General features: G+C 63.6%; 1 protein-coding gene across 1 annotated transcript; it reads right to left on the bottom strand.

Annotated features, from left to right (window-relative positions):
• Positions 1-451: 451 nt before the first annotated feature.
• CNTNAP1 (contactin associated protein 1) lies at positions 452-24,409 on the bottom strand. Its single transcript, XM_073326214.2, has 24 exons — positions 24,117-24,409; positions 19,864-19,965; positions 19,305-19,498; positions 18,523-18,670; positions 16,261-16,464; positions 15,337-15,521; positions 14,667-14,810; positions 11,200-11,461; positions 10,550-10,699; positions 10,295-10,466; positions 9,691-9,797; positions 9,482-9,601; positions 8,696-8,899; positions 8,051-8,207; positions 7,410-7,537; positions 7,116-7,283; positions 6,532-6,750; positions 4,593-4,832; positions 4,072-4,299; positions 3,430-3,557; positions 3,057-3,150; positions 2,507-2,737; positions 2,042-2,089; positions 452-1,734 (listed from the first exon to the last, which is right to left on the bottom strand). Exons 1-24 carry the CDS (start codon positions 24,193-24,195, stop codon positions 1,544-1,546), a joined length of 3,903 nt encoding a protein of 1,300 aa, XP_073182315.2. The 5' UTR covers positions 24,196-24,409; the 3' UTR covers positions 452-1,543.
• Between the last annotated feature and the right edge of the window lie 3,053 nt (positions 24,410-27,462).

Raw genomic sequence — 27,462 nt, 5'->3', positions numbered from 1 at the left:
GACCTCTGTCTCTGTGCCCGCGGGGACAGGGGCTTTGCCCTACCTGGCACTCCAGTGACTAGCGCCCCACCAGTAGCCGCAGGGAGGGGGAGGAGCACTCGCCCTGCACAGCGTCGTTCTCCGGGGGGCCGTTTCCACTGATCCAGACCCGGACCTAGAGAGCAGAGGCTGGGAGGGGGAGGCTCCTGCTTCTCTCCCCCTGGACCTTGCTCTGAGCTTTCCTTGGTTCAAGGAAGCAGCCCCGTAACCTGCCCCACTCCCAACCCCCCCCACGCCTGGCTCTAGATCTGCCCCACCCCCGCTGCCCGTAGGCAGCAGCAGCTGGCTCCACCACCCGCAGTAGGACGCTGCCCCCTGCTGGCAAAGGGGCCCGTTTCACGGCCAGCGCACACAGGGTCCCTCGGCAGGGAAAACCCCTTCTGCTGCACAAGCAAACCCGGGGCTGGGGGTGTTGCACTCTGTCAGTCTGCCTTTATTTGCACATCGTCATGTGTCAGTCAACAAAACAGCTGTACCAAATAAAACGCCCGGCAACGCCAGGCCTTTGGGTCACTCCATGCATGGCTGCCCCGGCGCGTGAACCGGGGCGGTCCCGGGGTCGGCTGCTCTCAGCAGGGCTTGACCCTCTGGGAGAGACGTAGCACCCCCTGGCCTGTGCCCCAGGACCCACTCAGCCGGAGCAGCCGCCCTGGTTGCTTTTTGTTTTTTATACAAACAGAATAAAAAGACGCAGTGTGTGTCATCGACTGGTCAGCAACAAAAATGGTAGAAAGACTCCAAAGATCTTTACCTGGTTGTACGAGAGCAGCGAAGTGCGGGGGGAGGGGGCGTGCACGAGCGAGTGCCGTTCAGACCGCGGCTGGGGCGCAGAACACGCTTGCTGGCTGTGCTCCAGTGCTCTATAGTGCATGGGTCACTTCACGGCTTTTGCTAAGCGAGCAAACAAGCGGGAAATGTAGCTGCTAGCATCGCCAGCCGGCCTCCCGGAAGGCCAGGCTGCCCCGCCCAGGTTCTCTTGGCACAACCGCGTCTCCTCCAAGGGGAAGCTGCGGTGGAGTTTATAGGGGCGGGGGGTTGGCAGCCCCCATACGTGCCTCACTGCCCAGGCTTGGGCGCAGATGGCGTCTCGGGGTCGGCCCGTATCACCCCCCGGGGCTGACGTCCTGTCCGTGGGGGGGCAGGAGAGATTGCAGCAGCTGGTTCCAGGGGCACCGGGGCGGGGGGTTGTTCTGCGTGGCCCCTACCTTCCGCTCGGTGCGCAGGGCAGGGGGGTGGTTACCGCGCCAGCCAGGAGGGAGACGTGGGCCCTGCCCGTGGGGCTCCCAGGCTAGACGGTGCTCGGCCCCAGGCAGCCCCCAGAGCGGCGCGGGCAGGGGAGGTGCAGCGGGAGGGGAAGGAGCAGGTGCCCCAGCCGGAAGCTGGGTTCTGGCAGTCCTGGGTTGCTTGGCCCCTTGGGGCCGGCAGCGCTCGTTCCCCTCCCAGCACCGAGCAGGAGGGGCCAGCGCCAGAGGCATTAACCTCTTCCTCCCCCCGCAGCCGGTGGCTATTCGCCTTTCGCCTCCTCCAGGATCTGGGGCAGGTTCTGGTCCTTGTGTGGGACCAGGGGCTTGCTGGGGCCGTGGTAGTCCTGGACGGCCTTGGGCTCGTTCGTGCGGTAGGAGCCCTTGTAGCGGTGGTGGTGGAGATACAGCAGCAGCAGCAGCCCAGCCAGGAGCAGCAGGAAGAAGGTCACAACTACGGGGAAGGAGGAAAACAGCCGTGAGCGCGTCTCGCGGCCTGAGCCCTCTCCCCTGCCGCAGCATGGCGGGGCACCCGAGCCAGGCTGGGCCCTGGAGCCCAGATCCCCACGCGCGCGCGGCTGGGCCCGCGACCTCCCCTGGCTCAGCTATGGGCCCAGAACCAAGTCCTCCTCTCACCTGCCCCGCTCCCCCGAGCCACCCCTGCGGGCAGCCCCTTGGCATGAGAGCGGGTGCCCTCGGCAGGCGGCAGAGAGAACCCAGCCCTGCTGCCGGCTGATCCAACGCGCGGCCAAGTCACTTACAGCCGGTGACGATCCCGATCCAGCCGTCATCGTGCACGTGGGGGAACTCTGCAAGAGACACATGGCCGGGGGTCAGCTGGGGGGGTCAGCCGGGGGGGCAGGGCCACGGGATCAGCCTCAGGAGAGTGGGCAGATGGGGCAGGGACAGGCTCTTTGGGGGTCACTGCCTTTGCTAGGCTGATATGTGGTGCATGGCACAGGCCCGCCCCCCCAGCCCACACGCACCCAGGGGGAGGTGGTGGGGCCAGGATGCTGCAGCCACGGACCTGCCCCCAGCCCTCCCGCTGCTGGCTGGGGCTGGTGCCGGGCTGCCCGGCAAGAACAGCTCCCCCCAGTGCTGCAGGGCAGAACCCAGGAGTCCTGGCTCCCCACCCCCTGCTCTAACCAACTAAGACCCCGCTCCTCTCCCAGAGCTGGGACTAGAACCCAGTGCCAATGGGCAGGGTTGGCACGAGCCCTCCCTACCTGTGCCCATGTACCAGGGGTCCATTTCGGGAGGGATGTCCAGGATGCTGAGGGGCATGGAGCCGCAGTTGGACTCCACCAGCTCCCCCTTGATGTTGTAGGGCACCAGCCTGCCGCTGGGGCGGAAGATGGCTTTGAGGGGCAGGATGCTGTTGAACTTCACCCCCGACAGGCAGCCCGAGAAGCCAGGCGTGTTGTACTTCTGGATCTCGGGGTCAATCACGCCTGTCTCTGCAGAAGCACGGACAGGATGGGGTTAACTGGGGCAGAGCTGGGAGGGGCCAGGGGTCTCCCCCAGTGGGGAGGGGGAGCAGGCTACCCTGGCCCCATAAGGCTGGTTAGGGGTTTCAGCTTCCACGAGCCGGGCGCAGGTGAATGGTTCCCAGTCTGTCCAAGGTGGCCACAGCCAGGGGCCCTGAGCTGCCAAGGAGCAGGGCAGTTCCCAATGGGGGGGCAGAGGGAGCAGGGTAGTTTCCTGGGGGCGGTGGAGGAGGACAGGCAGTTCCCCAGCGGGGGCAGGGGGCAGGCAGTTCCCCAGGGCCCTGCTTACCCATCACGCGCCCAAGGTATAGGTTCTTGGGCGAGTCCAGCTTCCTGTCCACGAACAAGGAGAACTGCTGTTCCGTGACGGGGAAATAGTCCACCTGGGGTGAGAGTGAGAGGCCTGGTCAGCCCCACCCCCCGAGCCTGCTGCCCCCCAAACCCATTCAGCCACCGACCCGGCAGCTTCACTGTGTCCGTTCAGCACGTCCTCGCGGGAGCCAATCTGGGGTCCGGCCACTCAGCGCCGGCCAGAAAGTCTCATGTCCCCCCCGACCACGGCAACCCTGCCTGGCACCCACCTCCCCCCTGCCTCCGCGGCCCCTGGAGCGGGTCTCTGCCGGGCAGGCCTGGCCCCAGCCCGCGGCCCCGCCCGGCGGTACCTGGGTGTAGAGTGTGCGGTTGACGCGGGTGATGTTGATGCGATGGGGTCTCCCGTCCGTCACGGGCGTGGTGGTCAGTGGAAAGATGTAGGGGCTGGTGCCCAGCTGGTAACGCAGCTGCAGGCTCCCTGCCGAGGCAAGGCCCAGAGCGATGAGCAGGGACCAGCTGGGAGCGACCCAGAACCCAGCGCAGGGAGGGGCCGGCTCCACGGTTAGACCCCCCTGTAAGGCGCCGGGGCCTGAGGATCCCTGACAGGGAGGGGGCGTCAGCTCTGGGCCAAGACCCCGGGAAGGTGGAGAGGGGGCAACGCCTGTCTGAGGTTGTGGGGGGAAGTGGCCTGGCTCCGGCCCTGGGCAGGCAGGGTGTGGGGGGGCCCTGGCTCCGGCCCCGGGCAGGCAGGGTGTGGGGGGGCCCTGGCTCCGGCCCCGGGCAGGCAGGGTGTGGGGGGGCCCTGGCTCCGGCCCCAAGCGGGCAGGGTGTGGGGGGAAGTGGCCTGGCTCCGGCCCCGGGCAGGCAGGGTGTGGGGGGGCCCTGGCTCCGGCCCCAAGCGGGCAGGGTGAGGGGGGGGGCCCTGGCTCCGGCCCCGGGCAGGCAGGGTGTGGGGGGGCCCTGGCTCCGGCCTGAGGCCCCCGGGCTCTCACCGTCCTCCCGGATGAGCACGGCCAGGTAGTCCCTGCGGAAGGAGCTGACGTAGAGCAGGACGGCGGGCGCGGTGCCGGTGCGGAAGCTGAAGCTGAGCTCCTCGCTGGTCAGGTTGTAGCCCGGCAGCGGCTGGCTCACGATGCTGGCGAACTCGCGGGCGGCCGAGAGCTCGGCCGGCAGGATGTTGTAGCGAACCCAGGTGCCCGGCTCGAAGTAGGCGCCGATGTCTGCGTGGGGGGCACGGAGGGAGTGAGGGGGGCCTGGCCTGAGGTGGGGGGCAGCTACGTGCCCCACAACCCCCCCCTTGCGCCCCAGCACCCTTGGATACAGGACCCCCCTGGGGCCCCCCCACGCCCCCAGGGATCACCCCGGGGAGCACAGCCTGCCCCACTGCTGGCCCTCTGGGCCTGTGCTACAGGAGCCTCGACACAGCTCCGCTCAGCCTGGCCTGTGGGCAGGCAGCCCTGACCCCGCACGCCCTGCCCCTCACCCCGGCCTCTGGGCGGGCGGTGGGACTCACCACGGTTGCAGAAGGGCCCGTCGAAGGCGGAGAGGCTGCAGTTGCAGGTGTAGTGACTGTAGCGCTCCACGCAGAGCCCGCTGTTCTGGCAGGGCACCCGCGGGTCCTGGCAGTAGCCGGTGCAGTTCACCCGCACGCCCGCCGTCTCGTTGGCCTTGCCCTCCAGGTTCAGCGTCCGCCCGTTCACGCGCAGGGCCCGCAGGCAGCCTAGGAAGGGGCGCAGCCGGTGCTCGGCCGAGCCTGGCCCGCGGGACAGAGCGCGTCACGCCCGGGATGAGCCAGCAGCGCGGCTGCCCCCACCGTGGGCCCTGCGCTGCCAGGCTGGGTTGGACGGTCGACCCCGAGGCCACGGGTTCAGTGGCCCCAAGCGGGGATCGGCAGAGCCCCAAAGCACCGACTCCCCCAGGGAAATTGACCTTCACCCTTCGCTAGCACCCCTGCTCAGGGCTCAGAGCCAGGGAACACCCCGGCCCCCAGGAGAGGCCCCGGTTCTCACCTTACAGGGAAACTGAGGCACGGAGAGACAAAGGGACGTGCCCAGCACCACAGAGGGAGTCAGTAACAGAGCTAGGCAGAGACCCCAGGAGTCCTGGCTCCCAACCCCCGCTCTCACCACTAGCCAGTGCTGCACTGAGACTGAAGAAGTGGTTTGAGCATTGGCCTGCTAAACCCAGGGTTGTGAGTTCAATCCTTGAGGGGGCCATTTAGGGATCTGGGGCAAAAATTGGGGATTGGTCCTGCTTTGAACAGGGGATTGGACTAGATGACTCCTGAGGTCCCTTCCCACCCTGAGATTCTAAGTGCTGAGGGGAATGTGGGCTCTGGGGCTGGCTTGTGTTTCTGTCTGTACCGTTGTAACGTTTGAACGCCGCATCTGAGCAGTTCCCAACGCCCAGGGAACATTCTCCATTGGAACAGTCAGAACCTGGGGGATTCTGGGAAAAGGGGACCCCAGGGGGATGCATGGCGCCCCTGCCAGCTGCCTAGCACAGCCGCAGGGTCACACACCTTGCAGCTCTCTGGGGATCAAATCAAACAAAACCACAAACAGCTGGGTGCCACACGGTTAACCCCTAGCAATCCCCTGGCCCCAGGGCAGTGCTCGGGCAGGAGGGGAGGCCAGGCCCGGCCCTGCCCCATTGCTCACTGCCTACTGAGAGTCACTCCATGCGGGGGCACCAGCCTGTGCTCGTTGCTTCCAAACCAGAGGGGAGCAAGGTACTTTGGGGAGAGAAAAAGGAGACACCCAGAGGCCCCGACTTGGGGGGGGGGAAGGGGGACCTTGCTGCAGAGGGGCATGGAAAGGGGGTACAGAACCTAGGGGGGAATGAAGGGAGGTCCATGGGGACTCATGGGGGGATGTTAGGAGCCCAGGGTGTGCAGAAAGCTGGGTGGGAATTCTTGTCTGAAAAGCCCAGTGACTCTGGTTCCCCTCTGGCGATGCACCGCTCCTCCTGGGTCACCATCTCCCCGGGCCAGGGGCAAGCGGGGGACTGGGCTGGGCTGGGCTGCTGCTCTCAGACAGACCCGGCAATGACTGAGGGAAGTTGTCAGAGCTCCAGGGAGATGAGGCTGAGGGATCGGATGGGGTGAGGGGCTCTGCTGGGCAGTGGGGGAACCCGAGGGCTCCTCTCGCAGCTGCAGGGCTCCCCCTTGCAGAAAGGGGGGCAAGGGCCTGGCACACTAATGGGGCCCTGGCCTGGGGCTGGTTACAGATCTGAGCAGAGCACTCTTTAACGCCAGGACACCCCCACCCGTTGGCTAAGGAGCAATGCAGCCAGGGCAGCCCAGAGAGGCCCTTAGCCTGGCGCTAAACCTGCCGTGCCAGCTGCAGGACTCCTGGGTTCAGGGCAGCCCTGGTCTCTAAGGAGAGGAGCTGGAGCATCTTGTATTTGCTGTTGGGCTGGGGAAGGGGCCCCAGGCTCTGCCCTTCGCTCACCGACGTAGAGGGGCCTGTCGAACTCCAGCCGGACGTAGCTCTGGGGTGGGGCCAGCCGCACCACCCAGGGCAGCTTGTCCACTCGCAGCCGCGCCAGCTTCACGTTGATCTCGGCCTTCACCTGGTGCCACTCGTCATCGCTGAAGGGGACGGGGGATCTCACCGTCAGGTTCTCGTCCCCATTCCCAATGTCATACGCGAACACCACGTCTCTGGTGGCTGGGGAAGCAGGGGAGATCAGCTCTCGGGGGCTCCCGGCTCCCCGAAGTCCTGCCCAAAGCCCCTGCAATCCCAGCCCTGGCCCCCGCTTGTCACCCTGCAACTGCTCCACCGGTTCCCCTAAATCCCAACCCGCAGCCCCTGCAATCCCAGTTTTGCCACCCACCTCATCACCCTCTGACAGTCCTGCCAGTGCCCCACAATCCCGACCCACAGCCCCTGCAATCCCAGCCCCGGACCCCACCCGGTCACCCTCTGACAGCCCTGCTGGTGCCCCTCAATCCCGACCCGCAGCCCCCTCACTACTCCAGCCAAGTTCTGGAAGATCTCGTCTGCGACTCCCCGGCCCCGCGCCCAGCCCCTACTGTTGAGCTCGATGCGGATGTAATTCCTGCAGCCCCAGTTCTCCAGGAAGACCCCGGACAGGGCGGTGGTTCGGAAGTAGAAGGAAATGTCCAGGCTCTGGTTGGCCAGGAAGGTGGGGAAGAGGAGGGAGGCGCCTTTGTTGAAGGAGACGGTGTTCCAGGTGTTCCCTGAAAGAGACCAGGGCAGGGTGAGACCCGGGCCCCGCAGAGCCAGCAAGGGGGTGACCTGGGCCCAGCCCCTCCCCCGCAGGACAGAGGGCCCCAGCCGTGCCCCCCGCCCCGCCGGGCACTCACGGTCTCCATGGCAGCGCAGAGGCCCCAGCAGGAACTGGGCCTCGGACTGGGAGCGGTTGGTGTCTCCCACCACGACCTGGGTGACGGGCAGGTGGTCCACGAAGTTCAGCAGCCCCTTGTCCGTCCTCCTGGAGCCAGAGCCGGGGCGAAGGAGCAGGGATCAGAGAGGGACAGGAGCCCCCCCCCCCCCCCCCGCTCCACGCCCCTGCCCCCCTTTGCCACCCCCAGCCGGCTGCATCCCGCTGCCCCCCCTGCTCCGCCCCCCACTGCCCCAGCCTGCTCTATAACCCCTGCCCCTCTTGCCCACCCCCAGCTGGCTGCCTGCCACTGCCCCGCCTCTCCGCCCCCCACTGTCCACCCCCAACTGCTCCCCCTGCTCCACGCCCCCCCTTGCCCCACCCCCAGCTGGCTGCCTCCCACTGCCCCGGCCTGCTCCGCCCCCACTCAGTTGCCCCCCACTACCGCTGCCTACTCACCCCCCAGCCCGCTGGCCACCCTGCACCGCCCCACTCCACCCGCCCCCCCCCCTGCAGTGCCCCATCACCTCAGGCACCCCCTCCCCAGGCACCCCACCTCCGCCCCGTACTGCCCCCACGAGTGCCTCCGAGCCACCCCATGCTCCAGCCCCGCCAGGGGCTCACCACTGGGCGTGGTCGGCGTCACAGTTGCAGAAGTACTTGGGGTCGGCGCAGTTCTTGTCCAGGCCGCAAGCGCAGCGCTGGACGCCCGGCGGGGAGCCCCCCCAGTAGTAATGGCGCTGGTCGTGGCGGCCCATCCAGAAGCTGAAAGGCAGCCCGGCTGGAGGAGGGGACGGAGCCGTGGGTGAGGCGGGGGGAGGGGGGAGCAGCCTGCCGGTGGCGGGAGGGCTGAGCTGGGCTAAGGGGCTGGGGGAGCGAGCCCCGCCCTGGGGGAGCATCAACCTCTGCAACCGGACAGAGAGCAGCCCAGGGGGCCAGGCTGCACCTGCCCAGGCGGGAGGTGCGGAGTGGGTGGGCAGAGACCATGAGATTCACCCCATGACCCTCCCCTCCCCACTGCTGGGGCAGGCCAGTGCCCCCCCAGCACCCCACACTCCCAGGGGAAGGTAGCACCCCCCCATTACCTCCCATTGCCAGGGTGGGACAGTGCCCCCCCACTCCCCTCTGTCAGGGGCAGGGCAGCACCCCCAAATTACTCCCCACTCCCAGAGGTGGGGAAGAGCCCCCCCAGCCCCCATTGCCAGGGGCCGGGCAGCAGCCCCCATTTCCCTCCCCGCCAGGGGCAGGGCAGCACCCCGTGGCACTCACAGGGCGTGTTGAGCAGGCGGGAGCTGTAGCAGGAGAATTCCAGGTGCTGTTCGCAGTATTCGGAGCCATTGGCCAGGGCCTCCACCTCCGCCCACGAGGCGTTCCAGTACTCCACCACGCCCAGGAAGGGCCGGTCCAGACTGGAGCCCCTCACCCGCGTGGTGTAGTGCCGGTTGTGCCGGACAATTGTCCAGGCCCGATCCTCTGGGGGCAACGCGCGGGGAGAAAGGACAGAGTCAGCGAGGGAACAGCCTGGGAGCCCCTGGCCCCTCCACCCCAGCCCCTCCCTCTGGCTCTCTCCTGCATCACTAGGGGGCAGGGGGAAATGGGGGCACCATGACAAGGTCCAACCCCCTTCCTTACCAATGGGCCTCAGCCCTGGCCGCCCCGAGGGCCCCTCTGCAGGCAGGGGGCAGTCACTCTCGGGCCTGGTTCTGGAATGGACACCGTCACCGGCCCTCCAGGAACTGGGCTGAGACCCCACCACATAGGTGCTGCATGTGGTCTCCACTGCCTGGGGCTGGGTCAGAGCTGGCACCCCCTACAGGGGAAAGGCCCCGTGCCCCAGTCCCTGCCCCCTGAGCCAGCCCATCCCACTGTCCTGGGGCCAGATGGGAGCTGGCGCCCCCTAGAGGGGAAAGAACCCATGTCCCATTCCCTGCCCCCCTGAGCCAGCCAGGCCCCCACCCTGGGGCTGGGTCAGAGCCAGCGCCCCCTAGATGGGAAAGGCCCCATTTCCCAGGCCCTGCCAGAGTCTTTGGCATCTCTCCTTCCCCACCCGGCTACCTCGGATGTCGCAGTAGACGGTGAAGGGTTTGAGGGGCCCACTGCCGTCAGGGTCGATGGTGAAGTTCCCAGACGTTTTTCCACTGAGCCGATAGGCGTCACACGACTCTTTGTAAAGGGCTGGAACAGGCAAAGCAGGGGGCTGGGTTGAGCTGGGGCCAGGAACCCGCCCTCAGCCCTCCCGTCCCCCTGGCTGGGCCGGAGCTCACATTTGTGACAGGTCTCTCCCTTGTATCCCGTCAGGTCGCAGACGCAGGTGAAGTCATCCCAGGACTGCAGGCAGCGGCCGCCGTGCTCACACAGGTTGGGGGTGCACCTGGTGGGGACAGATGCAGCTGAGGATGGCCGGGTGCATGGACACCGGGGAGAACAGGGTGTGCAGCCATCGGCAGAGCTGCCCAGGCAAACCCGTCCTCTGCCCCAGCAGAGCCAGACCCTGCCTCAAACCTGATGGCTCTGCCCCAAGGGCAAATTGTGCTTAGAGCTGTTATCAATGGCCGCAGCGCTGCACGGATGGCGGCTGAGACCGCGGCCCCCCGTCAGGCCGGGCACTGCGCAGACACAGTCCTGCCCCGACCAGCTCACGCTGAACCAAGCAGAAAGGGGTGGCTGAAAGCTGGCGGCAGGGCAGAGGCTCGAACTCGGCTTCCTCCAGGCCCAGCCCTAGGCACCGAGGACAAGCCCATGCCCCTCCCCCACGGTTTGCTCTGGGGCAGCCGTAGCTGGAAGTGGGGCAAACCCCCAGTGCAGACGCAGCCCGGCTGCTGGCGTGGGTCAGGCAGCCGTGTGGCCGGCCGGCCGGCGGGCACGTACCTGTCGGTGATGCTGCACATGTTGAAGAACACGTTGGAGTATTTCCCCAGCCGCTCCTGCCTCAGCAGGTCCAGCTCCACGGGCTGGGCATCGACGCTGAGGGTCTGCAGGCAGCCGTGGAAGGCCGTTTGGTTCGACAGGCAGCCGGTGATGGCAGCAGGTTTGGGGCAGCCTGGAACACACACAGGGGCGGGGTGGGGTGAGTGCTGCCTGCCACCTGCCCCCCCAGCTGCCCCCCCGGCCTGGGCCGCCCACCTCCAAAGAAGTACTGGGTCCCGGTGCGCAGCTGGAAGGGGTGGGCCACCCGGAACTCAGCCCCGTCGTTGTCGTCGATGGTGATCACGGCCGAGCCGTCCCGTGCCACCAACTCCACCGTGTGCCAGAAGCCGTCATTCAGCCGGTACCCTGGGTGAGGGGAGAGGGGGTGCGCGTGGGCCCACGGGCTGCTGGTTCCCATCACCTCCTGCACCCCCTTGGAAGGGTGATTCAACGCCGGGGCCTGAGACCCCCAGCAAGTGGCCATGGGGAGACAGGCCCTGCCATCCCCCCAGCTCCTCCTCCCCCAGCCCCCCTTTGGTCGAGAGAAGGGGAAGGGGGGACGGGATCCCAGCCTGTAAGTGCCGAGATGGGAACAGGCTCTTCAGTCTAGCAGAGCACGGTCCGACACGGGGCCATGGCTGGAAGTGGAGGCTAGACAAACTTAAGGGTGTGCAGTGTTAACGTGGGAGTAATTAACCGTTGGAACAAGGCACCGGGGCCATGGAGGATTCTCTAGCCCTGGCCATTTCTAATCCAAGCCTGGCTGTTTTCCTTCACGCTCTGCTCTGGGAGCTAACGGGGGCAGGGGGGAGGGTCCCAGGGGCTGCACTGGGCAGCAGGTCAGTCCAGCCTGGGAAGCTAAGAACCTGCAGCGAACTCCAGCTTCTTGCGGCCGGGCTGGGCAATGGAGACGTTGACCTGGCCATTGCTCAGCACCATCTCCAGGGAGCCCAGCTGCTCGGCGAAGCTGGTGTAGAGCAGCAGCCCCACCGTGTCCCAGGAGCGGAACTTGAAGCTGACGGATAGGCGGTTCCGGCGCGGGATGCCTGGCACCTGCAGGTAGTTGTTGATGCCAGCGAAGGTGATGGGCATGTAGGGCTGGTCCTGGCAGTAGTGGCTGACGTGGCCCTGGGAATAACCACACGAGAGCTGGTGAGCGCCCAGCCCCCTGGCACTGCTGCTTCCCCTCTTGCTGTCCGGGGCGGGAGTGGGGCAGTTACAGCCCAGGCCCATTCATGTGGGCCCTGCCCTGGGGCTCTCAGGGACCACGGCTGGGCCTGGAGCCTCATTAGCCTGAGCCAGTCGCTAATGCCCCCAGCTGGTGGGCAGGGGACCAGCTGGGTCTCTCCATCCCAGAGCCTTAGCCAGGGAGCTGCACTTGTGGGGTGGGGTGGGGTGGGGGAGGCGGGGTTGTGGCAGAGGCTCCCCTGGCTGATGGGCGGGAGGTGATGCTCCCGGGGCAGCCCTGGCCTGAGCAGGCTGCTGCCAGCTCCAGGCCGGGCGCCGAGAGGAACCCTTCGAACCTCCCGCTGAGGGGTTGGTGCTGTCTAGGGCACCGGGCTGTGCATGGGGTTGCCAGGGTGACAGCATCGACTCCCACACAACTGGGAAGCCCATGGCCCAGGGCAGGCTCCGAGGGGTCCAAGGCCAGGGCACTGCGGGGTCAGGCAGGAGGCCTCCCTTGGGCGCACATGCAATACCCCCTTCCCCAGGGGGCACCGCTGCCCCCTTGGCCCGTCTTGGATTTGGGACATCGGGAGGATTGTGGAGAATCCTGTAAACACCCAGCTGACCAGGCAGCAAATGACCTGCAGCTACATTGGGCTGGTTCCCGAGAGCCACTCGGCCTCTGGCTGCCCTCTGATCTCCATCACACATGGGCAACACGAGGGGGCAGGAGGGGCAGGGGTAGCAGAGCAGGAATTGGGGCACATCCCTACTGCTGGGCTGCCTGGCAGGACCCTCCCGCCAGGGCCGCTGGGGAGCATTTCAGTCTGGGGCTTATCTCCTGAGTGTAGCCAGTGATTTTAGTTGATTATTCATTTGTGTGGTTGTGACGAAGTGGGACTGTTCTTAATGTTTCCTCTGAATAGTGTGGGGGTGCCTCAGTTTCCCCTAGGCAGTTCTTAAGTCTCTAGGGGGTGGGGTAAGGGTGTATGATCGTTGCAGAGCCCTAGAGGGCAGGTGTGTGCAGGGGTCTGGACACAGACAATGGCCGACACCCTGTTTCCTGGCCACTGATGGCCTGGGCCTTCCCGCCCTGCAAGGTGAGAGTTAAAGGGTTGGAGAACAAAGGAGTCAGGTGACCTCCTGGCCCGGGAAAGGGACAAAGCCCACAGCAGGGGGGGCTGGAGAGAGTTTCAGTTTGGGCTGGCTGGGGACGTGGTGTGAAGTGCAGATGTGGTTGTCTAGCTCACTGCCCCCCAAAATGGCCCCAGCTGAGGGGTCCCGTTCTCTTCATCTACAAGCTCTGTGTTAGACCATGTTCCTGTCGTCTAATAAACCTTCTGTTTTACTGGCTGGCTGAGAGTCCCGTCTGACTGCGGAGTTGGGGGGCAGGACCCTCTGGCTTCCCCAGGAGCCCCGCATGAGCGGACTCGCTGTGGGAAGCGCACGGAGGGGCAGAGGAGGCTGAAGGCTTTGAGGTCAGGCCCAGTAAGGTGGAAGCCGTGTGAGCTGTGTGTCCTGCAGACAGGCTGCTCACAGAGAGGAGACTTCCCCAGAGTCCTGCCTGGCTTCATGGGGAGCAGTTCCAGAGCATGGCCCGGGGACGCCGTGACATGCAGTAGAGACACATCTGTCTCTAACATGTGTCTTAACACGTTCTGTTTGCCAGAAGCTGGGAATGGGCAACAGGCGATGGATCACTTGATGATTCCCTGTTCTGTTCTCTCCCTCTGGGGCACCTGGCAGACAGGACACTGGGCTAGATGGACCTTTGGTCTGACCCAGTCTGGGTGTTCTTAGTTCTTAACCACAGAATGCAGGCTGTGTGTCAGTGCTAATGAGAATAAAGAGACCTACACGACCTATGGAAATCGGGGGTCTTAAGTGTCATAGAATCATAGAATCATAGAATATCAGGGTTGGAAGGGACCCCAGAAGGTCATCTAGTCCAACCCCCTGCTCAAAGCAGGACCAATTCCCAGTTAAATCATCCCAGCCAGGGCTTTGTCAAGCCTGACCTTAAAAACCTCTAAGGAAGGAGATTCTACCACCTCCCTAGGTAACGCATTCCAGTGTTTCACCACCCTCTTAGTGAAAAAGTTTTTCCTAATATCCAATCTAAACCTCCCCCACTGCAACTTGAGACCATTACTCCTCGTTCTGTCATCTGCTACCATTGAGAACAGTCTAGAGCCATCCTCTTTGGAACCCCCTTTCAGGTAGTTGAAAGCAGCTATCAAATCCCCCCTCATTCTTCTCTTCTGCAGGCTAAACAATCCCAGCTCCCTCAGCCTCTCCTCATAACTCATGTGTTCCAGTCCCCTAATCATTTTTGTTGCCCTTCGCTGGACTCTCTCCAATTTATCCACATCCTTCTTGAAGTGTGGGGCCCAAAACTGCACACAGTACACAGTACTCCAGATGAGGGGACACCAGACTGATAAGGAAAAAGAGGGGTGACACTTACATTCTGCGCATGTCCATGAAGGTATAGGCAGAATCACATTACAAAAGGGGGGTGCCCAGAGTGGGAAAATTGAGCTTCCTCTGGGAGGATCCAGCAGGGACCATCCCTCTACCCCCGAACACTGTCTGGGAGGATGTGACTCTGTCTGTAGCTATCACTGGTGCCGGGATAGACCGAGCTGCGAGCTGCGAGACTCCTAACTGTGATAGTAACTTTCATTACACTGATAAGAGATAGTGGACCTTGTTCCTGTGATTGGCTGTTACTTGCCTCTGGTTTCATGTGTTCCTATGAGCTCTAGATCCAAACCAGGCAGCGAGAGGTCTGCTGAACTCGAGCCTGTAGCCACCAGAGCCGAACCCATGAGGCTGCCGCAGCCGAGGCCCCCGCTCTGAGCTTGCACCCGTCGCCTGGTGACAGCAGCCGGTGGCCCCAGGCCCAGAACGACCTCACGCTATCGATCTGGGATGGATGAGTGAGGGCTGGAGCAACCAGTTCCTGGCCCATGGCCAGCTGCAATCCTAGCCCCACGGCTGGGCTCGGGTCACTGAGCTTCATCCTGGCAGCCAGAGATGCCTGCCTCACAGAGTGCCTGGGACAGCATCTGCCAAGGCCAAAAGGACCCAATGTGCACTCCCCAGGGCCCCCAACCCTTTCCCTGAGCTTTCCCACCCCTCCCGGGCTGCCCGCGCCCCACACCTCAAAGCGGATGTTGGGTGCTCTCCTGCGGGCCAGGTCGGCGATGTTGACCCAGTTGAAGAAGATGTTCTCCATGCATCCCCGGAAGTTCTGTCGATAGACCAGGCTCCGATTCTTCTGACTGATCACGCCTCCGAAGAACAGCTGTGGGGAGTCAGCAGGATTGGTCTGAGCCCCAGCGGTCTGGGGCACCGCTGCCCCAGTGCGGATGGGACATGCCCCCTACCCATCAGGGAGAGGAACGACGTGGAGCTCAGCACCAGTGGGGCTGGGATGCATCCCTCTGGGCTCCCAGGGACGGGGGTATCCCCTGCTAGCCCCCACCAGCACAGAGCAAAGCCCCACAAGGGGCAGGGAGGGGCCTGGCTGAGATCTGCCGCTGGCTTAGCCCCTGGTCTCAGCTCAGAAGGCATCACACGGGCGCAGCCTGAGGCCACTGGGCCCCGCTGCCGGCGGTTCTCAGCACAGCAATGTGATGGGCCGCTTCCGTCCCCGCAGCAGCTGCTCCTGGGAGAGGGCTGGGAGCCTGGGCAGAGCTGCGCTGGGCATTCCCCTCCAACACTGTGTCCAGCCAGGCCGCCCCAAGGAGCAGGCCCCCCGTCCTGCCCCTGGCACCCCAGCTGGGCAGCAGTGCCCCTGGCCGGCCCCGCTGGCACGGGACAGGCTCTACCTCGGTGTCCAGGTCCAGCTGCTGGAAGTCCCCGTTGCAGCGGAAGCGTTTGACCTCCCCGTCCAGGCTCAGGTTGACGTGGTGACCTTGGCGCTCGATGCGCAGCGAATGCCAGTGCTGGTCGTCAAGGAGGCTGCCCACCGTCACCGTCGTGTGCCCCTGACTGGAGTGCAGCGGGCTGCTGCCTGGGGAGGGCGGCCAGTCACCCGAATGACAGGGAGGGGCCCCAGGCCTGCCCTGTGCCGCTCAGGGGTCATCCCAACCCCTCTACGAGGTATGGACCGGCCCCAGCCAGCCCCCATCCTACGGCCCAACCCTCATGGCCCCAATCCTCCCCCCAGTACGAGCCAGCCCCTGCTGATCCCGATCCCACTGCCTGCCCCCCATGGCCCCAATCCTACCCCAGTACGGACCAGCCCCTGCCGACCCCCATCCCACTGCCCAACTCCCAAGGCCCCAGTATGGCTCAGCCCCAATCCTACCCCACTAGGGACCAGCCCCAGCCAACCCCCATCCCACTGCCCGCCCCCCATGGCCATAATCCTACCCCTAGTACGGGCCAGCCCCAGCCGACACCTCTCCTGATGCCCAACCCCCAAAGCCCCATTTCCGCCCAGTATGCACCAGCCCCAGCCAACCCCCATCCCACGGCCCAAGTTCTCCCCCAGTATGGACCAGTCCCATCCCACTGCCCACGCCCATGGCCCCAATCCTCCCCCAGTACAGACCAGACCCTGCTGACCCCCATCTTGCCACCCAACCCCCCAACAATGCTCCCCCCAGAGTACAGAACAGCCCCTGTCAATTTGCCCCCGCATACTGTGCAGCTCTTCCTAACCCCCATCCCCTGTCCAAGCCCCACCATCCCCAGTGCCCCTGCAGCACTGAGCAGCCCCACAGCACCCTGGCCAGGCCCAGGCTCACCTAAGCTGATATGCAGCACGAGCTGGGCCTGTTTCAGCTCCACGGTGACGTAGTCCCCCTGGGAGCCCTCGCCGTGCATCAGCAGCCCGTCCTGCTCCATCGTCCTGAAGCTGAAGGCGAAGACGTCCTGGACAGTGCGGACAGTTTTGCCGCGGAAGCGGTAGGAGATGGCATCGTCCCCATCGAAGTACAGCACGTCAGACCCTGGGGGACAAGACCCAACGTCACATGGGGCACTGGCCAAACCTGCTCACACCCCTCTGCCTGGCCTCTACTCTCCCTGCAGAGAGCCAGAGCCAGGGCCCGACCCTGCAGAGAATAGGCTCCTTGGCCAAAAGCCATAGGAGCGAGGCTGGTCGTGGGGGGCGCTCTGCCAGCCGCAGTTCACAGCCCTGACCCTGCATTCCCACCTAGCAGAGTCCAGCCCCGGCCTGCCAGGGGAGCAGCGGAGAGGCCTAAGAATCAAAATAAGCTCCAGACTGGAACAGAGTCCAGACAAACATGGCCCACTGGAAATCCAGGCAGCTGGCAAGCGTAACGCCAGCCCAAGGACTCAGGAACTAGCCCATTTAACATTCCCTCGAATCGCATGGGCTGGCCCGACCCCAGCTCCTGGCTGTTCCAGGGGCCATGCTAATTGCAGAGCAAACCCGCTAGCCTGGACTCGGACTGTCTCTCGTTGACTGGAACGTGCGACCCAGGTAAGACAAGACTTCCCAGTTGTCTCGGGGGTGCCTGTTTGCAAACATCTGCCAGGCGTATGGTTTTCTAATTGTTTCAGGTCTGTACTGCAGTTTCATGAGTCACTGGCCGGGTTATCTAGGTGGTGTCAGATGCTCCATGCAGGAAGGAGCGCAGGGTCCTGAGTTTCATGCCATAGTCATTATTTCAACCACTATTTGATTTCCTCCTGTCTGTAGGATTTTCCTTTATGTCGGAGCTGGAGTAACGCCTGGGGATTCTAACCTGCAGCTCCCAATGGGTAAAACATTTAACAGTGCTAAGGCGCGTTCCCATGGCTAGACCAATCCACAGGACCAAATCGGAGCAGAGGCTGTGGGCTGGGGCTGTGCATTTGTCTCAGTGATCGGCTGTTGATTAAACAGTTCGTGATCCGTACCGATTGAAGGGCTAGCTCCTGGGCTGTAAGCCGGGAGTCCCGGCCCAAAGATCCAGAACTGCCAGCAAGCAAGGAGGTTTCTGGGTTCCATAACAAGCAGTGGCCCTTTAAGGTCACTTGAGGGGCCAGTTACCCTCTTCCAGGCGTCTGGAATAACGGAAAGCAGACACCGGGGGAGATGAAGATGGGCCAGGGAAGAGTTGGTATCTGAGGGGGAGGTGTAGGGAAAACCCAGGCCATTGTTTCTTTGGGGGCCCAGGAGCCTTGGAAAAGGGGTGGGGCAAGGCTCCCCCAGCTGGTTTTGGGGTGATTAGACCGCCCTGGGCAGGGTCAAGGTGGTCAGGTGACTCCAGCCCAGTCAAGGAGAGAGCTGTGGAGGAGAGAGCTCGGCCTGGACCAGCCCCAGGAAGGAGGGCTGTGCACCTCCAAACCGAGGGAGAGTCTCCAAGCCAGGGGGCCAGGACTGGGGGCACCCAGCTCCCCAGAAGGGCTGGGAAGCCCTGAAGTGAAAGGGGAGCTGATAGATTTGAGTAGATTAGACCCCAAGAGGGGGGAAGATTGTTTAGAAGACACTGGTGACGGTGAATTATTTTGGGGAAACTGAGGTCAGAAGCCTGCAGGCCCACCCTGGGGCACGAGGGCAGCCCTGGGATGGCCCCTGTCTACAGCTCCCCAGGGCTGTTTTTGTGTTTTGGTCACCAGATTTGTTTCCAAATAAAAAAAGAAATTGAAACTGTCCTGAGTGGGGCAGGAGAGGAGGGGTCGGGGCAGAGCAGGGAGGGGATGGGGAGAGCTGGGACAGGAGCCTTGGGGCAGCTGGGGGAGGAAGGAGAACAGGTCCCCAGGCTCAGTGGGGAGGGCTGGGGGCAGTGGGGCAAGACTTGGGGGGGGTCAGAGCTGAATTCCTGGGGAGCCGTATGGGCCCCAAATTACCCGAGACCCGATGGGCTGAGCAGGGCCTGGGGCCCCAGGGCTCTGTGCCACACAGCACCCAGCCAAGCCAGGCCCATTGCTCAGAGCCTTTTCGTTCTCTAGGAAACCCCCAAGCCCCCCGCACCGCAGCAGCAGGCCGGCCTCCCCCTGCCCTGCCAGCGCCAGTGGCCCCCCCGGGCGGCCTGGGGCCAGGAGCCCCGCTCACTCACGGTAGGGGCAGCCGTAGAGGCCCAGACGCAGGCCGATCTTGCCTCGCGGGTTCCAGGCCGTGGGGATGATGCGGACGTAGCGAGCCAGGATGGGGTAATGCAGATCGTGTCGCACCACCCCGCTCTCGTTCACGTTCCCAAAGAACGTCTGGCGGAGAAACAGCCCCTGTCAGCGCAGCCCACGCAGCGCGCCCAGGCCCCCCTCCCCTGGGGTGACTGGGCCCCCCACCAGCCCCTTCCCACCCGGGGTGACCACGCTCCCCCGGGCCAGCCGAGGCTGGAGCCGACCTGAGGCCTGCCTCGGCCAGTGACCTCTCTCTGACCGGGCCCAGCACCAGCCCCTCAGAGGAAGGAGGATCTGCCCCCACGCTAGCTCTTGGCCTGGTCTCAGATCAGCCGAGGCGGCGATCAGCCTGGGGCAGGAGGTGTGACGCTCCCTCCCACGTTTGTTACCACAGACTGCCCATAGAACTGGCCAGCCCACCTTCAAGCCTTATTGAGTTCTTGGCCTCAACGCCGTCCTGTGGTGTGGAGTTCCACAGGCCAACGGGTGGGAGAGTTTCCCCTTGGATCAGTTTTGAATGTCCCCCTGTCAGCGACTGTCCTCTCGTTCTTGTCTCATGGGGCAGAAAAGTCGGCAGGTCCCACTGCCTCGTTTGGACTGGCACGATTTCATAGACTTTTGTCCCAGGCCCGCAGAGCCGTGTGCAGACAGGGGTGCTCTGGAGCCAGGCACGGCACCGATGGGAGCCCCCCCGGATGTATCGCCAGTGGCTCCTTACCCAGTTACTCCCTAGCTGGAAGAAGGGCTTCCAGCTGCTGGGGTGGTCCCCGTACAGCACGATGTAACGTGTCACCCAGTCGTACGTGTTGTACGTCCCCTGCGTGGCCACCGCGTTGATCTTGTGCTTCTGCATCAGGTCGATCTGGAGCCAGGGCTGCTTGTCACTGGGGTCTGGAGACCAGCCGCTGCTGCCTGTCCCAGGGGGCATGGTTAGCCCCGCTGCCAGCCGCAGCTCTGGCCTTTCCGCTCCCTGCTCAGCTCAGACATGGGGCCAGAGCTGCCCGAGGGCAGCAGGGTAAACGCTCTCCAAGCTGCCTCAGGGCCTCGCACCACCCGACGGGGACCCCGGGGCATCACGGACAGGGGGATCCCCTAGGAACCCTACTAACCTCCCCGCTCTGCCCAGGCGCTGCTCTGGGGTATGTGGGGACCCTCCCTCCTTCGCCAGCACCGTGTACACCCAGGCCACTGTTTTGTGGGGTCTCCAGCGATTGCCCAGTGGCTGGGGCAGGCTCGCTGGGCCCAGCTCTCCCCGGGCCCGGGCAGGCAGGACTCACTGTGCAGCCGGGCGAAGCTGGACGAGTAGAAGATGCTGTAGCGGGAGGAGGCACCGATGGACGAGGAGTAAAGGGGAGCAACCAGCTCATCGTAACACTGCACTGCAGGGAAGAAGCTGCGTTAAAGCCACTTTGCCCAGCCTGGCCCAGCTCCAGCCCTGGCCCTGCTACCTCTCCCCAGCTGACAAACGCGCTGCCGGAGCCCTGCAGCCCCTGGGACCTTCCCCCTCTGTCTGTCCCCCTGGCTGGGCAGCAACAAAGCATGGTCCTTCCTTGAGGAAGGTCCCTCCCCTTCCTCAGCCCTTGGCCTCGGAGTCTGCCACGGGGGGCAGGGCTGGACCCTTGGACATGAGGGGCCCATTAACTCCTTTGACGCTGGCCACAGGACAGCTTGAGACTGGAACGGCTCACAGTCTCTGCGTCCCCAGCAGCTGTCCGTCGCAGGTGAGTAGCTGAGATGCCACCCTGGCAGGGAGAGGTAGCCCGATGGCTCCCCCCAATGCCCCCTATGGCCACTCAGTTAGTGCGTGTGCAGGGTCAGAGCAGAGCTCGTGGGCCAGGCTCCCACCCCCACCCCGTGGGACCTGGGGGCTGAGCCTGTGCGATGCTCCCAACCCATCTAGTCCCCCCAGTTCACCAGCATCCCCAGCCCCTTCAGGTCCTTGTGTCATGCCATGCAAACCCCTTCACCCACCCATGCAGCACCTACAGGCATGTGAGTCCAGCCACAGGCCCCTACAGCTCAGAACGGCCCGTTGCAAAGCCCTGGAGATGAAGGCGCTCGAGGCCCGAGGGGGCAGGGCCTCGGTGGAAATCCGGCCTCGCAGGGTATAGCAGGGCAGTTACCCCGCTCCGGGGGGGAAAGGGAGGCTGACTGGGGAAGTGCCACGGCTGGGGCCACACCTAATGAGGCCACAGCTGGCCCTGATAAGAAGGGCTCAGGGAGGAGCTGGGTCAGAGTCTCTCTCCAGCCCTGGAGGGAGAAGGGCCTGGCTGCCTGGGAAAAGAGGGTACCTGATGCAGAGCAGGGCTGCGGAAGGGCAAGAGGAGCCGGGGAGCTCCAGCCTGGCAACTCCCCAGGCTGAGGCCTTGTTTAAGGCCTAAAGAGGTACCGGGGCTGAGCAGGGGTAGTGGGTCCTACCCCCTTGCCAGTGATGAGTGGCCATTACACTGCAGTCTGCCCCAGAGAACGGGGGCTAGATGATGACTGGCAGTAGCCACTGAGGCAGGGTGGGTGTAGAGGGTTGGGGGTTCCCCTGGAAGGGGAGACCCAGAGTGAGGGGTACTGCTGGGGCAGAACCCTGAGGTAAAGGGCACTGGGGTCTGGGAGGGACATGGGGGGGCTGTGGCTGGTGAGACACCGGCCAGCAGGAGGTGCTCTGGAGCCTGGAATGGAGCTAATTCCTGGATGACCAGCAGGAGGCGCTGCACCGGTGAGTGATCGATCTGCTATACAGAGAACCAGGGGTACACCTATGGATTATTCTGCATTTGTGCATCCCTCCTCCTAGCCCCTGCTGCTACCCCAGAGCCATCAGGGCTGCGATGCCCAGGGAACGCTGCCCCTGCCATGTTCTCACTGTGATTTCCCAGCGAGCTCTAAAGGCTGGCTGTTCCCAGGCACCTGGACCCGGCAGGGGGAGGCTGTGCCAAACGCAGGAGGGGAAAGCCCAGCTGTGGGGAGCGGTGACACTGGCCATGGTCCCGTGGCAGCTGGCAGGGCAGGATGGTGCCTAACCTGGGGACATTTGGTGCTAGAGAGCGTGGCCCTTGGGCCCTGCCCCAGAGACCTTGACCATTGCTGCCTGCACAACAAATGATCAGGAAGGGTCTGCCCCAAACAGGGCTCTGGGTGGCTCAGCTCGGCTGGGCTCCCTGGGGCAGCCGGGCTTCCCTCTGCTCTTGCTCGCTCTCTCTTTTTCCCTCCCACTGCAGAGAGCTGACGCCCTGCAGCTCAGCGGCTGCCCGCACCAGCCACACGACCCGCTGCATGGTCTCTCTGGGGAGACCCTGGGGGGGGGGGATGGAAGCCCCATGTTTCTGCTGTGTCAGTCGGGCACCCAACACGCTCCCAGGGCACTTGTGAGGCCTGGGATGCCAGGGGGCTGGGTGGGCACAGGCAGGGGAGAGCCCAGGGCTGGGCTGGGAGGGTGTTAAGCCTTTTGGAGGCTCCAGATGGGGCCAGGCAGCCCCTGCCTAGTATCAGATGGGGCAGCCCCAGCAGGCTCCCCACACAGGCTGATGCGCTGGCCTCAGGACGGATCCCACGGGTCACCTACCGGGCGAGCCTCTTTCTCCCCCTCTCCTGCGCCCCAGCTGATAGCTGCCTTGGGCTACAGCTCACCAGCAGAGCAAGGGGCTTCAGGAGGGCCAGCGGGAGCTGTGCTCACCTCCCCCATTTTCCAGCACTTTGGGGACCCTACTGCACGCTCTCCTCTCGCTGTGGGGAGGGGCCAGGCTGGGCTGGGGCACAGACAGGTGGGAGAGCAGCCGGGGCAGTTACCCAGGGCCCTGCACAGGCTCAGGGTGGCGCCCAGCAGAGATGGAGGCTCCTCATTCAGCCCCCCCCGCCACAAAAGGCTTGGGGGGGGGGGGGTCCAGAACCATGGCCCTCACCCCATGGCATGGGGGGTGTCAGTGCTGGAGCCAGAATCTGAATGCAGGATTCCCCACCTCCCCGTCCTGTGCTCAGACCCCTCAGCCTCACAGCCTGGGTATCGGAGGGGCAAAGGGCCCCTCACCAAGGCACCTTGCCCTCGGGTACCCAGCCCTTCTCCATGCCATCACCTTGCCCCAGCTGAGCCCAGGGAGTCAGACAGGCCCAGGGCCAGGCTGAATCTAATCCTCCCGTCCTGGGGGGAGCCAGTGCAGCTGGGGTAGGTCACTTCAGCCCAGTGAGGGGCCCAGGGTGCGCAACCCCAGCCAGCCCTACTGTGTTCTGCAGAGACTCCTTGTGGCACCCACAGCCCCTGGGCGCCTCTCCCTGGGGACACCTGGCAAGTGACGCCCCAGAGCCTCTTGGGCTATGGCAGAACAGGCATCCCTATGGGAGAGGGGCTGTGCCCCCCCCAGCTGCAATCCTGGGACCCCCAGCCACCTGCTGGCATCCCAGGCATCAGCAGAGCCTCTGGGCAGGACTCCGCACAACCCCTGAGGGGGGGAGGGGGCACTGGCAGCATGGCACAGCCATACAGCTGGGAGGAACCCAAAGGGGCTCTGTGCCCATCCTGCAGCCCCAAGCCAGGACAGGACTGCTGAGCCCTGGCCACGTGCTCCTCCGCACCACCCTGCGGCCTCCTGCAGTCGCCTGGCCCAGGGGCTGAGCAGCTGAGAAAATCCGGCCCATGCGCCAGAGCGCAGCGCCAGGCGGCAGGTCAGGAAGACGCCAGCCCAGCCCAGCCCAGCCCTGCCCTAGAACACGGCCGCCCTGTCTCCGGGGGACTGGCCCAGGATCCTGCCCTGGGGGGTATTCCTGAGCGCTCCCGTCCCCACCCGCAGCACAGGCGTGTTGCTGGAGCCTCTTTCACAGCAGAGGCCCTGGCAGCTGCCCTGTGTGCCCTGCAGCCCCGCTCCAGCCAGCATGGCAATGACCTCGCACGCGGGCTCCACGCTCCACCGAGAGGGTCTGCATGGGCACCCAGGGGGCACGACACCAGCTGGGCACCCCCATACCCCCATGCCCTTCAGCTGCCAGGGATGCTTTTTGCAGCAGCAGCTGCTGCTCCGGGGTCCAGTGGAGAAGTAATTTGGGGAGGGGGACAGGCTGCAGGGGCTGTGCACGCTCAGGGGCAGGTGGGCTGCTGGGGTTCTGGGCTGGGCAGGGCAGCTCCGCAGGGATGGAGCTGGGGACGAGCCTGTCTCCGGCTGCTGGTCTCAGGACTGCAGTGAGCGCAGGCAGGTGCTGCAATGGGGTGGGCCCAGCCGCTCTGCACCCGCCGGGCTGGGCTGGATCCAGGGCACAAGAACTATTGATCCCAGCGTGGGAAGGAGCCCTGGGGCTCGGGCTCAGGGCTCCGGGGTCTATTCCTGACCTTGCCGCCACCTGGCTAGGTGACCTTGGGAAAGTCCCTTCCCCTCGCGGTGCCTCAGTTTCCCTGTCTATACCGCGGGGGAGCGGGGAGCTCACTGGGTACCGGGCGCTGGGGAAGGGCAGGGAAGCCGGGGGCTGCTCCGGGCTGGCAGCGGAGCTGGGGGGGGGCCGCGGCGGCGCCTCGTCCCGCATTGCGGAGCCGGGCAGATGCCGCGGAACTTACGTGGCGGGCAGCGGCGGGGGTCCAGCGGCTGGGCGGCCGCGCAGGCGGCGAGGAGCAGGCAGAGCTGGCGGCTGCCCATGCTGGAGGCGGCGGGGAGCGCTCGGTGCCCGCAGCTCAGCCCGGGGCTCGCCTCCCCCGCTGCCGCACGCGCCGATCCCGGGCCCCGCGCGCGCACCGCAGCGTCTCCCCGGGGCCGCACCGGGCTGAGACCAGGCTCCGGCCAGGCGCCGCGGGGGACCCCTGCGCCCCGCCTCTGCTGCAGCCCGGGCCCTGGGCTCGTCCTCCCCGCCCGCCCGCTCCGCCTCTCCGCAGCCGGCTCGGGGCTCGGCTCCTCTCCGCCCCCCGCAGGCTGCTTGCCAGGCACCGAGCGGAGCCGCCCTGCCCTGCGCGACGGGCTGCCCCGGGCCAAAGCCAGGGATGTCACCGCCCCGGGGGGGGTCCTGGCCGCTGCTCGGCGGGGGGACACCTGCTCTATGTGGGTCGGGGCGGGGGATCCTCTTGACCCCTCCCCAGGCCTGCTGCACTTGCCGTTTACCCCGGGCACCTCCCTCGCTCCAGGGACCAACCCTAGGTCCCGCCCCGCGGTGCTTTTGCCCCCATCCCTGTCTTGCTCCAGTCAGCAGGGACCAGCCCTCTTCCCCCCCCCCCCATGCCCCACTGTGCTCATCTTGCCCCTGGCCCCTGCCTCACTCCAGCTGGGGACCAACCCTCCCCCCCACCCTCCATGTCCCACTGTCAGAGGTTCAGGGCAGCCCTCAGTTTGGGGGCTTCTGCTGGAGGCTGAAACCTGCTGTGACTAAGCAGGACTGTTCTTAATGGTTCCTCTGAATAGTGTGGGGGTGCCTCAGTTTCCCCTAGGCAGTTCTTAAGTATCTAGGTGGGGGGATAAAGGTGTATGATCATTGCAGAGCCCTAGAGGGCAGGTGTGTGCAGGGGTCTGGACACAGAGAATGGCCGACACCCTGTTTCCTGGCAACTGATGGCCTGGGCCCTTCCCCCCTGCAAGGTGAGAGCTAAAGGGTTGGAGAATAAAGGAATCAGGTGCCCTCCTGGCCCGGGAAAGGGACAAAGCCCAGAGGAGGAGGGGCTGGAGGGAGTTTCAGTTTGGGGCTGGCCAGGACACGGAGTGAAGGGCAGAGGTGGTTGTCTGGCTCACTGCACCCCAAAATGGACCCACGTCTGACTGCGAAGTTGGGGTGTGGGACCCTTTGGCTTCCCCAGGAGCCCCGCATGAGCAGACCCAGGAAGGTGGAAGCTGTGTGAGCCGTGTGTCCTGCAGACAGGCTGCTCCCAGGAAGGAGACTTCCCCAGAGTCCTGCCTGGCTTCATGGGGAGCAGTTCCAGAGCATCACCCAGGGACTCTGTGACACCTGCCATTCACCCAGCTAACCTCAGCACTGGCCAGCATGGGGGAAATGGAGGAGAACAATCTCCGCAGTCTCTGTTATCCCACCTAGTGGGTCGGGGACAGGCCAGATCCCTTTCCAAATGAGACCTTCCCCTCTGGTGTGTCTCACATACAGGTCAACTCCTCCTGTGTCAGATAGAGAGTGGGGAGGACCCAGTCCTGCCCTCTACACCGAGTTCCAGCCCAGGACCCTGTGGATAGCAGCTGTCTGCATCCTCTCCTGTATCAGCGGCCTGAGAGCTACAGCTAAAACTCCCTGGGCTACTTCCCCATGGCCTCCCCCAAGCCCTTCTTTATCCCCACCGCAGGACCTTCCTCCTGAAGCCTCTGGGAACAGAAAACTATCCATCCAGTGGCCAGTATATTTGCCTTCGACCAGACTCCTGCACCCCACTGGTCTGGGTCTCTCACAGTGGATAAAAATCAATGATTTTTTAAAAATGGATTATTTTTTAATTTAAATCAGATTTTTTTGATAAAATGCTTTTGGAGGAAAAAACCTATCTAACGATCATTTTAATTAAGATACATTGTAGAGCAAAGATCTCTCATCATGGAATAGGGATTATAAATTCTAATTTTGTAGTACGAGACAATATTATTCATGTCATGTTTAAGAAAAGTTTTGTAAATGAGTTCCAATAGTTCATGGATGAGGGACTCAATTTTATGGGGTTCCAGGGACTTCTGTAGAGATTATTTAGGTTAATCTTTCTATCTACCCAATGGGACTTGGTGCTAAGTCCAGAAGATACCATCCGAGATGCTTAGTTTTGCAGTTCTCAGACTGTGGACTTGTGTCTCCAGAGGTAACGTGCTTGTTAACAGCAAAAATGTTTTTAAATAATATATAGAGATGAGAAATATCAGACCTCAACTCTATTGTCCCTCTGCAAATTTGTGTACACAGACTCAATCCCTTACCTCTCTCTGAAAGTGAAAAGTTTCAAAAAGTTCAATGAATAGAAGATTGTGGGGGGCGGAATAGATCTGGACAAGGAGAAGAAGTCTGGAGATAAATGTGAGAAGCGAAGGATATATGCTTGTTTTGTTAAAATACTCTGTTTGCTGTTGAAAAAAAAATCCAGAATACTTAATGTTGTCATTTTAGTTAAATAAAACAATTGAAATGTCTGTCTAGTGATGCTCTCCTCCTAATACAGCCTGGCAAGAAAATCCTCCAAACATTAAGGATTAACCTCTTGAATTGGAGATAGTTCACCTCCCAATGACTTCATAAATATCTGCTTCAATTACCTTTGGTAAATGAAATAACCAAACAATCCTTCGTTTTCTGACATAGCTGTAAAACTCATCTGAAAAGCTTTCAAAATAAATCACTGTTTAAAAAGCAGAGTGTGTACCTTCTAAAAACAAAACCTATGTCTCTGTCTGAGTTGTGAAGAATATGTACTAAGGTTAGAACAACCACGAAGAATGCACTTCTATGTAGAAAAACCCATGATTAAATCAAATCTTCCTGACTAGTGATTTAAATCAAATCAGATCCACCCTGCCCGCTGTGCTCTTGCCCCGACCCCTTCATTCCCTGGGGGGGCCCACAGCGATGGTTGGTGCTAGGCCAACAAGAAGTTAATCCAGCCCTGGGGAGAGGCACCAGAGGTGGAGGGACGGAGGTGCACAGAGCAGTGGGGGGGCGCAGAGCAATGGGGTGGGGGTGCAGAAGGGGGTGGGGTCACAGAGCAGTGGGGGGGGCGCAGAGCAGGAGATGGGGGTGCAGAAGGGGGTGGGGCACAGTGGGAAGGGGGTGGGGTCACAGAGCAGTGGGGGGTCACAGAGCAGTGGGGGGGTGCAGAGCAGGGGATGGGAGTGCAGAAGGGAGTGGGGGCACAGTGGGGTGGGGGGCATAAGGGGGTGGGGGCTGTGATGATGTGACTCAGCAGGGAGGGGGGAGTGTTGACCTGGGAATGTGCCCTG

Source organism: Lepidochelys kempii, chromosome 27, assembly GCF_965140285.1.
Source record: "Lepidochelys kempii isolate rLepKem1 chromosome 27, rLepKem1.hap1, whole genome shotgun sequence".
Taxonomy (NCBI): domain Eukaryota; kingdom Metazoa; phylum Chordata; order Testudines; family Cheloniidae; genus Lepidochelys; species Lepidochelys kempii.
The sequence above is the reverse complement of the archived record's forward strand: the minus strand, read 5'-3'. Positions and strand labels throughout refer to the sequence as shown.

Bases quoted from the DNA above. Each gene is read 5' to 3' on its own strand.
- CNTNAP1 (XM_073326214.2), bottom strand. From the start codon at position 24,195: ATGGGCAGCCGCCAGCTCTGCCTGCTCCTCGCCGCCTGCGCGGCCGCC. The intron at 14,811-15,336 runs GTAGAGCCTGTC...GACTCCCCACAG, and splicing joins AGCTGGACCTGGACACCGAG to CTGTTCTTCGGAGGCGTGAT. The intron at 3,558-4,071 runs GTGAGAGCCCGG...TTGCCTCGGCAG, and splicing joins CGTGCTCATCCGGGAGGACG to GGAGCCTGCAGCTGCGTTAC.